This window comes from Platichthys flesus, chromosome 9, assembly GCF_949316205.1.
Source record: "Platichthys flesus chromosome 9, fPlaFle2.1, whole genome shotgun sequence".
NCBI classification, from domain to species: Eukaryota; Metazoa; Chordata; class Actinopteri; order Pleuronectiformes; family Pleuronectidae; genus Platichthys; species Platichthys flesus.
In genome coordinates this window covers 25,526,444-25,538,597 of record NC_084953.1, presented here as the reverse complement: position 1 = coordinate 25,538,597, position 12,154 = coordinate 25,526,444, and the positions used below count along the sequence as shown (strand labels likewise).

General features: G+C 40.6%; 1 protein-coding gene across 2 annotated transcripts; it reads right to left on the bottom strand.

Moving 5' to 3' along the window:
- Window positions 1-772: 772 nt before the first annotated feature.
- dohh (deoxyhypusine hydroxylase/monooxygenase) lies at window positions 773-11,894 on the bottom strand. 2 transcript variants are annotated; one of them, XM_062395379.1, is made up of 6 exons: window positions 11,740-11,894; window positions 11,179-11,320; window positions 10,123-10,290; window positions 9,408-9,484; window positions 8,270-8,525; window positions 773-2,121 (listed from the first exon to the last, which is right to left on the bottom strand). In XM_062395379.1, the coding sequence occupies exons 2-6, from the start codon at window positions 11,282-11,284 to the stop codon at window positions 1,811-1,813; spliced, it is 918 nt and encodes a 305-aa protein (XP_062251363.1). In that variant the 5' UTR covers window positions 11,285-11,320; window positions 11,740-11,894; the 3' UTR covers window positions 773-1,810. The 2 variants fall into 2 exon arrangements, with proteins under 2 accessions (XP_062251363.1, XP_062251364.1); XM_062395380.1 differs by having other exon boundaries at window positions 11,179-11,288.
- Window positions 11,895-12,154: the final 260 nt, after the last annotated feature.

Genomic DNA, 12,154 nt, shown 5'->3' with positions numbered 1-12,154 from the left:
CATTTCCACAGAGAAGGGTTCAATCGTCTTATGTATAATTAAATGTATAAAAATATTTTTGTTATGATTAAGAAGAGCTTGTTTCATAAAAATAAACACTCTGCTCTGATACATCATATCAGAGCAAAGTTGTTTAAAAAAAATGTGTGAACACTAATTTAACATGATTTTAATTAAACATAAAAAATTATAATTAGAATACAATCATGCAAGTTTCACAGTTTGAGTATTTTAAATTATAATATTAATATTTCCTTTTTTTTATTTTAAAGCTGTAATTGATTGATTCAATGTATTTGAGAGCTAATAGAACTACAAGTTCAAATTTTTGTTACAGCTGTCAAATATGGGTAACCTCTGTCGGATAATATTTCAGTATATTGTTTACGGAATTGTTGGTCATATGTGAAAATGTAATCTGTAAAAGATTTTGATAGAAGTTAAATGTCAAGGTAAAATTATATTATACAGGCCTATAAAAGCATGTATATAAATGTTTATAATATTAATATATATACATATTGATAATTTTTCTTGAGGGCTCTGTCAGCCCCGGTGACTTATTAGTTTTTGTTTTAAAGGTCTAGCATAATGTGAGTGAAAGTTAGTCTGTTTTCATTGTCTGATGGTTTTGACACAAATAAGTGATGGCACTTACAAGCTTTGTTTACTGGCAAATATAACCTTTTGTAGCACAGTGAGTGTGTGGTGTGCGGGTGCATGTGGCACAGTGGACCAAGCCACTCTGAGGCAAATGAGAGGGGGCTCAATCTTTCAAAAAAAAAAAAAAGCTTTATGTTGCATCTTTAATTGGTATAATGATTTCATGGCATATTATTACACTATGTCAAATAACATTATCTTTGTCAACACTAATTTATTCCCAGGATGGGCTGATGGGGGTGGGGGCGGGACCCTCTGTCTGCCCGATTATATATGCCCCTGTTTAGGTCACTCTCAAAGTATATGTACATAAATATCAACTGGGACATGAATGAATGTTTATCTTCAGGTTAAAAAATAGGTCACAGAATAATTTGAATTTGCATACAATTCACACCTGACTGTAAATAATGAGAAATACAAATAAAATTGACAAACTTTGTTCCACAGTAATCTGGTAACAATGCAGCCAGAGGAGCATAAGAGATGACAACCTCTGCAGAAGAATACAGTTGAGAATGGACTCTTCCTACGATGGTGGCTGTGTACTTTCCTACATCCAGAGAAGCAGATTAGTCTTTGGCTTGTCTTCGTTAGTTACAGCAGAATGAACTGACATCGGGGCTGACCATACAATGGTGCAACCTAGAACCATACAAACATACAACTCCCAGATAGATAAGAAAAGCACATCAGTTGAAGTTGTCACATCAGTCTTTTAAGCCTTCAAACTTCTGGGGTTATGTAGCTTCCACAAAACTGTAAATGATAGTCGAAAAGAAGCATATTGTGTGGAGGCAAACAGTACAAAAAACTTCTTGATGTTGCGAAATAAACTTGAAAAATTGTTACACACCAACAGTCCATAGATGATGTGCTTTACTGTTGGCCATTATCTGTGTAATGACTCAGCTCCAACTCGTCTGTGTCTTTAGTAACACAATCACCACATACAAGAGCTCACTAATCGTATTTGATTAATCTCTTGAACTTTCATTTTTTGATTTTACGTGTATATTTCACGCTGTAAAGTCTCATCTCACAGAATCCAAGAGTTTTACAGATGCAGCCCTTAATCCAGGTCTCTCTGTTAAATATACAGAATGGATTAGGGTGAAAGCCCCTTCAGACACTGACCTTTAACCATTTATCCCTGTAACCTCACCAGTTCATCTGCATACTGGAACTGGTCACTGTTTTCGTACTCCAGCATATCAAGTGCAACCTCACAACTCTCCTTGACAACACGCTCACTGTCTCTGCGATAGCGCTGCAGCACAGCCAGACAGTCCTCTTTGCCGATGGAGCCAAGGGCCTCTGCCGCCTCGTGCCGGACCATGGGGTTCTCACCGGCAGACTCCAGGGCTGCACTCAGCGCCGGAACCGATGCCGGGTGCTGCATCTGACCCAGGACGTAACCAATCTCATGACGGAACAGAGCACTTGAGCACTGCAGGCCTGAAGACAAACATGTCACACAAGTTATCCTTTATGCATTGGATATAAGTCAAACACAGGTTTAATCATTACAAAGCTCTTTCTCTGAGATGCTGAGAGAGGAGGGGGCACCTATGACAGGTAGGATTGTCTATGCATCATCATTGCAGTGGACTCAAAGTTCCGCTGCCTGGAAGGTTTTCAGAATACATGCAGGTCAGTTTTGCACTGTATGTAAATTAATTACAAGGTTACTTATAAGAAACATAAGCATCAGCTCATTTAATGATACAAACTATGATAAAAGTCGGGGGGGGAGATAGAGAGACTCTACTAGCATGCATACAAGCACAGATGAAAAATACAGTTGATAAAGCAGTTAGAAGTCTTCAGTCTGTAAATATTTGCTCTTTGTTTGCCTGAACCAGACTCGAGTTCTTCGAGTCTTGCACTCTCATGTCATGTCACAAATCATGAATTTACCATGGCCTTGTGTTCACTCTGTAACACATCAGAGCCTAAAAACGAATCACAGACTGACCCATACTGGGGTTTTGGAGTGCATCCAGAAATAAAAGGATTTTAAAGAACTCATTAAGCCATCATCAGAGTTTTATTTTTAGAATTTTTATTAGCATGTAAGTGGTGGAAAAAATCGATATCACAAACTGTGATGGTAGGACCATTTCTAAATAAATGCAAACCTAGGCCTTTCTGTGCTGGAATTTCTTTGTTACCGTAATCCTGTCCTGAGGAAGGACAGGATTACGGTAAACGTGCTGCGTCATTTCCTGTTTTCTTGCCACTGGTGGTGGTCGCTCTGCGAATTAGCTCCGCTGCTAAACACAACTGTTTCCCTGTAGCACTACGGCTAAAATCACCGGTCTGTAGTTAAACACTCGCACATACCAACCCTTATTCTATCGTGCTTAGTGATTCTGTGTTCTGTCTGAGCTCACCTTCGTAGCTATATAGCAGCGATGTCTTCTCTCTCTCCCTGTTGCTCTACTGCTCTCTCTTGCTCCGAGTGTCTAATGTTTACCTACTCCTCTGCCTCCCTTAACAGTAGTGGTACATGTAATAAGTGTAGTATGTTGATAGCGATGGAGGCTCGGCTTAGCGACTTAGAAGCTCGGCTCAGCAGCTTAGAAACTCCGTTAGCTGTAGTTAGCCGGCTCCCGCTAGCCGCGGAGCCACCTAGCTTAGCACGTAGCTTAGCCTTAACGAGCAGTCCCCAGACTAGTCCCGTGCAGCCGGGAGCCCAGGGCAGATGGGTGACGTTCCAGAGGGGGCATAGTGCTAGACTTAGAAAGCCCACGATTAAAGAGCCACCAGCTCACGTTTCAAATAGATTCTCTCCACTCAGCGAGGCACCCGCTGATAAACAAACTCTGATTATTGGCGACTCGGTTCTGAGAAACGTCAGGTTAGCGACACCAGCGACCATAGTTAATTGTATCCCAGGGGCCACAGCCGGCGACATCGAATCTAAACTTAAGTTAATGGCTAAATCTAAAAAAGGTAAATACAATAAAATCGTAATTCACGTCGGCAGCAACGACTCCCGGCTTCGTATGTCGGAGGTCACTAAATTGAATGTTGAGTCGGTGTGTGCTTTTGCTAAAACGATGTCGGACACAGTAGTTTTCTCTGGCCCGCTCCCTAATACAACAGGTGATGACATGTTTAGCCGCATGTTGTCTTTTAACCGCTGGCTGTCGAGGTGGTGTCCTGTAAACGGCGTGGGCTTTATAGATAATTGGCTAACTTTTTTGAGAAAACCTGGTCTTGTTAGGAGAGACGGCGTTCATCCCACTTGGGATGGAGCAGCTCTCTTATCTAGGAATATTACTAAGTCTATAACATGACAACCCATAGTTGGGACCAGGAAGCAGAGCTGCAGTGCTAAACACTTCTCTGCGCTCCCTCTGGATCAGTCACAAAACCCCATAGAGATTGTGTCTGTTCACCGTCCGATTAAATTATTGAAATTAAACAATAATAGAGCGAGAACTCCACACAAAAATGTAATACAAATTAAAACAACCTCTGAAACAATACAGGAAACCCAGACTTTTAAATGTCGTCTTTTAAACATTAGATCACTGGAAAAAAAGGCTCTTTTAGTTAATGAAATAGTCTCTGATTACAACATAGATTTATTGTCCCTCACTGAGACGTGGCTGCATCCTGATGATTATGTCAGTCTAAATGAATCTACTCCCCCCAGTCATATCAATTCACAGGTTCCTAGAGAAATTGGGCGAGGAGGTGGAGTTGCTGCTATTTTTAACTCCAGTCTATCAATTAATCCTAAACCTAAACTCAGCTACAAGTCATTTGAATGTCTGGTTCTTAGTCTTCCACGCCAATCCAGGAACCACCAACAGCCAATCATATTTGCCGTAGTTTACCGTGCTCCCAGGGCTTATACTGAATTTTTAAAGGAATTCCCTGACATTTTATCAAACTTAGTCCTAAAGACCGATAAAATTATTATTGTTGGTGACTTTAATATTCATGTTGATAATAATAAAGATTGCCTTAGCGTAGCATTTATTTCAATACTAGACTCTATTGGTTTCAGTCAGTGTGTGCACAAACCTACTCATTGTGGTAACCACACACTTGACCTTGTATTATCGTACGGTGTCGCAATTGAAAATTTAACAGTACTTCCGCGCAATCCAGTTCTATCAGACCATAATTTAATAACCTTTGATTTTTCAATAACTGAATATATGCCACTAATAAAAAAATTCATTTTCTAGATGTCTACCTGATAGTGCTGTAGCTAAATTTAAGGAAATAATCCCAATTACATTTAAACCCGTATTAGCAGTAGATATAAACAACAAATTCTTTAAAACCCTGAGCTCCATTGAGATCGACCACCTCGTCGATAGCTCTGCAGACTCATTACGATTAACATTAGACTCAATAGCGCCTCTAAAAAAGAAAAATGTCAAACATAGTAAATTAGCTCCGTGGTATAATTCCCAGACAAATGAGTTAAAACAATTATCAAGAAAACTAGAAAGGAAGTGGCGCTCCAGCAACAATGTTGAAAACCTCATAGACTGGAAGAATAGTGTTAAAGAATATAAAAAGGCTCTCCACAAAGTAAGAGCCCCCTGCTATTCAAAACTAATAGAAGAGAATAAAAATAACCCCAGGTTTCTCTTCTGCACTGTAGCCAGGCTGACAGAGAGTCACACCTCCAACGAACCCAGTATTCCTCCATCCCTAAATAGCAATATCTTTATGACCTTTTTTAATGATAAAATTCAAACTATTAGAAATAAAATCAACCATCTCCTGCCCTCAATTGGCACTAATACCCTCCCAACAACAGAGATCTCAGAAACGGCTGAGAATCCTACCCATTACTTAGACAGCTTCTCTCTGATCACCCGTGATCAGTTTACCAAATTAATCTCAGGTTCTAAACCAACAACCTGTATCTTAGATCCCATTCCTACCAACTTACTTAAAGACATTCTGCCCCTAATTGATAGTTCGTTACTTAACATTATCAATCTGTCATTATCATCAGGTTATGTACCACAGTCTTTTAAAATAGCTGTCATCAAACCCCTACTCAAAAAACCCACCCTAGACCCAGAGGTTTTAGCCAATTACAGACCAATATCTAACCTCTCCTTCATTTCTAAAATCTTAGAAAAAGTGGTAGCCAATCAGCTGTGTGAGTTTCTCCAGGAAAATAATATATATGAAGAGATTCAATCGGGGTTTAGAGCCAATCACAGTACAGAGACAGCCTTGGCAAAAGTCACTAATGACCTTTTAATAGCCTCAGATCAGGGACTTGTGTCTGTCCTCGTTCTGTTAGATCTCAGTGCAGCATTCGACACAATTGACCATCAAATTTTATTACAAAGACTAAAACAGTTAATTAACATTAATGGAACCGCCCTTAACTGGTTTAAATCGTATTTTTCTGATCGCTCCCAATTTGTGCAAATTAATGATGAGTCATCTGTGCGCACCAAAGTTAATCATGGTGTTCCACAGGGCTCTGTGCTCGGCCCAATTTTATTCTCATTATATATGCTTCCACTAGGAAACATTATCAGGACACACTCGGTAAATTTCCACTGCTATGCGGATGACACCCAGTTATATTTGTCAATAAAACCTGAACAAAGTAATCAATTAACTAAACTTCGAACATGTCTCAAGGACATAAAAACCTGGATGACCCGCAATTTTCTCTTATTAAACTCAGACAAAACAGAGGTTATAATACTTGGCCCCAAACACCTTAGAGATGCATTATCTAATGATAAAGCTGCGCTAGACGACATTGCCCTTGCTTCCAATGAAACAGTCAGGAACTTGGGAGTGATCTTCGATCCTGATTTATCCTTTAATAGTCACTTAAAACAAATTTCTAGGACCGCTTTTTTCCACTTGCGTAATATTTCAAAAATTAGACATGTCCTTTCACAAAAAGATGCAGAAAAACTAGTCCACGCCTTTGTTACATCGAGACTGGACTATTGTAATTCATTATTATCAGGCTCCAGCAGGAAGTCGTTAAAGACTCTACAGCTTGTCCAAAATGCTGCAGCACGTGTCCTGACGAGAACAAAGAGAAGAGAGCACATTTCTCCAATATTAGCATCGCTACACTGGCTTCCAGTTAAATCTAGAATAGAATTTAAAATTCTCCTCCTCACCTTCAAGGCCCTTAATAATATAGCGCCTTTATACCTTAAAGAGCTGTTAATACCTTATAAACCCACTAGAGCACTCCGCTCCCAGAATTCAAGCCTACTTGTCGTCCCTAAATTCTCTAAAAGTAGAGTAGGAGCCAGAGCTTTTAGCCATCAAGCCCCTCGGCTGTGGAATAATCTACCACTTTCAGTTCGGGAGGCAGTCACCATCTGTTCGTTTAAAAGTAGGCTCAAAACCTTCCTTTTTGATAAAGCTTATAGTTAGAGCTAATTAGTGCGCCAGAACGTTACTTGTTCTATTTTATGACACATGACACACAGAGCTTCTCTTTCCAGCTTCTCCTTCCTCTTCTCCATCCCTATCCCCCTTCCCCGGAATCTCTTTGCTTTATCACCCGCAGATCCAGGGCCTCTGTGGCCGCACCATGGATTACGGTTTGTGGATCGCGCACCGGGGGTCGCGGTGTTGGATCCAGTGTGGCGGATTCTGAGTCATGTGGGCTGATCGTGGTGCTGGTGGCGGACCCTGTGTCGCGTTGGCATTGGGCACGGGCGGTGGACCAGGACCGCAGTGGTGGCTTGTGATGGGTCCTCCTGGTGGGCGGCGGTGGACGGTGACTGAGGACTGAAGTGGCGTCTGGTCTGGATGGTGGATCGTGGTCTAGATGGTTGCTGAGCATGGACTGTGCTTCATCAATGCTGCTAGAGACTTTGATTATTGATGATGTTCTCCTGCACGTGGCATCTATTGCACTTCTGTCCGTCCTGGGAGAGGGATCCCTCACATGTGGCTCTCTCTGAGGTTTCTACATATTTTTACCCTGTTAAAAGGTTTTTTTGTAGTTTTTCCTTACTCTTGCTGAGGGTTAAGGACAGAGGATGTCACACCCTGTTAAAGCCCTATGAGATGAATTGTAATTTGTGAATATGGGCTATACAAATAAAATTTGATTGATTGATTGATTATCAACTGAAACCTTTACTGCTACCATATATCCATCCATTTAGATCAAAACCTAATTGTGTGTTCTACTTCCTACTGAGCTGTGAACGTCATTAATACCTTCCAACACATTTTTCCCCTATTTCAGGTAAAAACTAAATGAATCATGTAAAACGTATGCATGTTTATGAAGCAGAATGTATTTATTTTACATGGACATGCTGTGATTTGCTTCTTATGACCATTTACTCTATCAATTTTTGATGTTGTACTATTAAAAAAAAAATTTGTGCAACACACACATGATCCAGGACTATAGTGTGTAGAATAATGTGAATGTCACTGTTGTGTGAGACAACAAAAACTAAAAACCGCTTTTTTTCCCATTATGCATTGAATCTGTTTCACAGGTTGAAGACTGAAGTTTAAAATTGAACAATGAAAATGTATAAAGGTCTAGTGTTACTGTTGGGTTGTTCTGAATGCATGCGGTGATACAACTGCAGTTTTAAGTATAGTATCCTACCGTCTCCCAGTGCCAGGACAGCCTCCTCATCGCCCAGGTTACGCAAGGCAAACATAGCGCGGTAGCGTTCAAAGAGTGGCAGACTCTCGTTCAGCAGGGCGGAGCGCAGCTCTGACACACTTTTGATCACTGATGGGGGTGCCGGGTCAACAGAGCAGTAGGGGTTCTTATCGGTACTTCCATCCTCCAACTGTTTCTCTCCTCTACTTTGCAGCCACTCCAGGCGACGAACAGCCAACTGACACGTCTCTGCAACCTGCAGGGAGGGAGGAAAAGAAAAGATTCAGAACAGGTATCATGCTAAATACGAGAGTCTTAGATACAAGCCTTTGGCAAGGGGACCTTGACAAAGTCACAAAACAACTTTGTTTGAGTAGCCTTTTGGCTATATGGTAGTATGATGCACTTCATATTGAAGTGCATCATACGGTTATTACATGGGAAAGCACAAACAGTGCATTTCCATTTGATGCAAACGATTTGACCTCCCTGAGTGCAGGATGAGTAATTTAAATTTTGAAATAGGAAGAAAAATAACAGAAATTTTAATAAAAAAATTATTCTTAGAAATATTTGGTAAATGAGAAGATCAACTGACACAGGGACACATGATGAAAACTAGGAACATGTATTTTTAATTAATGGTGCCTGGTTGGTTGATTTTTGTGTGATATACACTTAAAATGACTTCACCAAAATGAACAACCCAGATTATACTCACACATACATGGATGCGGGTGAATAGTTCATAGTTCACCAAAGTTGAAATACACACAAAGCTACGCTGGGGATTTGCTTTGTTACAGGATACGAATGTTTGGGAAACACCATCACCCTGCTGTAAGTTTGATATTAACCTTTGAGGCAAATAATCTGCATCTATGAATTTGTGAAATCAAGTTACTTGAGTTACTCAGCCATGCAAGTGTTTATCAAAGAGACACTTTACCATTGCTCCATAATGAGTATGTGGTATTTACCTGTTTCCTGTCAAACCATCAGCTCCTGCTTTGCATCTTTGAAATAGCTGTCAAAGCAGGTATGGCCTGTCTGTCCTGCATAAGTCTCAAATGTTTCAATTATAAAGTAGACTGATGTCACTGCCTTGGAATTTACTGGCTAAGTGTTATGTTCTTACCTCAATGACAGGGTCTTGACTGTACTCTTTTAGTAGGTCCAGAACCACTGGATCACCAATTGCTCCCAGAGCCTCTCCTACAAAAACAGATAGACAGAGGGACAGAAACAGAACTTCTGCTTCTAGTTTCCTTATAGATTGTGTGTATTATTTGTCAGCGCACTACTAAAGATGCACACCATGTATTTTTAGCATAATAGTATCAAGTCCCAGTTCAGTTCAGCCATAGATCTGGCAGCACACACCACTCCCTGTACATGATTATGTTAAAACTGATCTGTCTTTGTTCACTTTGTAGGAAGTGAAAACATTAGATTTCCATATAATCAGACAAACTAGAGACCAACCAGTGATGAGTACAGACACACACACAAAACCAGTGAACATGTTGATTTGCTGAACCAGGGGTACTAAGTAGTACTTACAAAAGTATTATATGAGCAATCAGTAGTGTTTCGCATCAAATACCAATAGTGTCAATCAATTAAATTATATTTGTATAGCCCATATTCACAAATCAGAGTTTGTCTCACAAGCTGGGACATCATCTGTCATTAACTATCAGCAAGAGACAGAAAAACCACCCCCCAAAAAACCTATTAACAGTGGAAAAAACATTGAAATGTCAGAGAGAGCCACATGTGAGGGCCAGACAGTGGGTACCTTTAAGAACATGAACATTCTAGTTGGTTAATAAAGAGTGTTAGGTAGTAACCTGCTTCATGTCGAACCATCGGCTCCTGCTGTGTATCTTTGAGAACAGCCGTCAAAGCAGGTATGGCCTGTCTGTCCTGCATTTGACCCAGGCAGTAGGCCAACTCATGCTTCAGCAGGGCAGACTCATCAGAGAAGGCCTTACTGATCCAGTTTATAGCTTCAGTACCTGAAATCCAGAATATGGATAGAATCAGTTCACAATTAAAATTAAATAAAACAATTGAGACTAGGGCTGCACGATATATCGAAAAAGTATTGTATGTATATATGTATCGCAAAAGAGGGCTAAAACTGTGATAGTTTGTGTTCCTCTTCAGAGCACTGGCTGTTTCTGAGGTTTCTATGTTTTATCCCTATTAATAGTTTTTATTGTTTTTTTAGTTTTTCCTTACGCTCGTTGAGGTTAGTAACAGAGGATGGCACACCTTGTTATGCTCTATGAGACAAATTAAGACTTGTGAATATGGGCTATACAAATGAAAGGGCACAATATATGATTGAATATATCCCGACAGATGGACAATAATAAAAAGCTGGCGTGAGCTGTGAACAGCAGAAACTCCCCTCCTTATAAGGTATCTGTTATTATGTTATTGTCATTCATACACACCATGACTGAGGTATTCACTATTTATCTGTACTTTTTATATACAGTCTATGGTCCCAGTGCTTAAACTGAAATGTCACCTGAAAACATTGAAAAGTACGGAGGAATTTATCCAAATTTACCACTGATATGAAGACTGGAGTATATGCATGGGATAGATTTTTGATATTAAAATCATGATGACCTGGTCTCAGTATGGCTCAAAAACATGCAAATTCCTCCACTAGGTACCACAGCCCTCTGACAGATTCAATGTCAGGTTTTTAGAAAAGATTAATGTTAATACAACAGCTCTCAGCAAACTGTCTAATCTTAGATCTAAAGATCACTTCGCCATCACTGAGCACTGACTGGGTAAATTGGTTATTTGGCTTGATGAGGAATCTTATGGTCCTTTATTTCATCTCTAATTTGCGCTAAAGGATTTGTGGATGTGTGGACATTTACCTCCCAGGTTCCTCAGGGTGAATAAGGCTCTGAATCGCCGGGTAAGGTCCTGTTTTGGGTTCACCAGAACCTGTCCCACTGCTTCAACTTTCTCCTCACTGGCCATACTTCTACACAGGAAGACACACAGCAGCCAGATGGACTGACGACATGTACACAGACATACATCTCTGGTTATGTGGACACATTCCACCCAAGCACACTACACAACCTCATACTGACGTGACAGCAAGAAGCACTTTGTTTCACATTTCAACAATGGCACTTTGTAATGGACTTAGTTTTGAGGATTTAGAGATGATCATATTAATGAATTCTATTCCCAGTCTAGTTTACATTATTTAACTGGCGGACAGTGAGTATTTAACTTCTGGCTTGCGCTTCAAGGGAGTCAATGGCTGGTGGTGTGAATGGACGCCGCTCTGGTCACATAAGGCAGCGACCAGCCTCCTATGACGGGACCAGCTGTGGTTACAAAACGCTGAGCCGGCTAACTGTTAGCTTCCTCAGTTACACTTCCGTCAGGTAAACCTCGGGTAAACATGCCTCTCAATGACTCACCTACACAACGTGATTCCCAAACACCAGCAGGGTCGACGGAGCAGAAGTGTTCAAACCTTCAGAGACAACACACACAGCTCTGGATACTGACAAGTACTGATGCTGCTGCACGCGCCTCCGACCGGCTACTTCCGCCTCTTCTTCTTCTCCTCCTCCGAGGCTTCACGGCAGCTGGCATCCAAAGCGTTGCATTACTGCCCCCTTCAGTTTTCACGCCCCTTCTCCCCCTTCTCACTTTAGGAAAAGTCATCACAGTTCAGGTTAGAAGAATGATCTTTAGGGTATTTTTACTGCTGTAAACTGTCAAAAGGTTAATATTTGACCATAACACTATGTAAGGGTTAACTGGCAGATTGTGGAACTAAGGACTATTAAAGGATTATTTTACACAAAACGAACATCATTCATGGCATTA

Excerpts from the sequence above, each read along its gene's own strand:
- dohh (XM_062395379.1), bottom strand. The coding sequence starts at position 11,284 with ATGGCCAGTGAGGAGAAAGTTGAAGCAGTGGGACAGGTTCTGGTGAAC. Across the intron at positions 9,485-10,122 it reads GATGGTTCGACATGAAGCAG|GAGAGGCTCTGGGAGCAATT; the intron begins GTTACTACCTAA and ends CTGTTTTTGTAG. Across the intron at positions 2,122-8,269 it reads TGTCCTGGCACTGGGAGACG|GCCTGCAGTGCTCAAGTGCT; the intron begins GTAGGATACTAT and ends GTTTGTCTTCAG.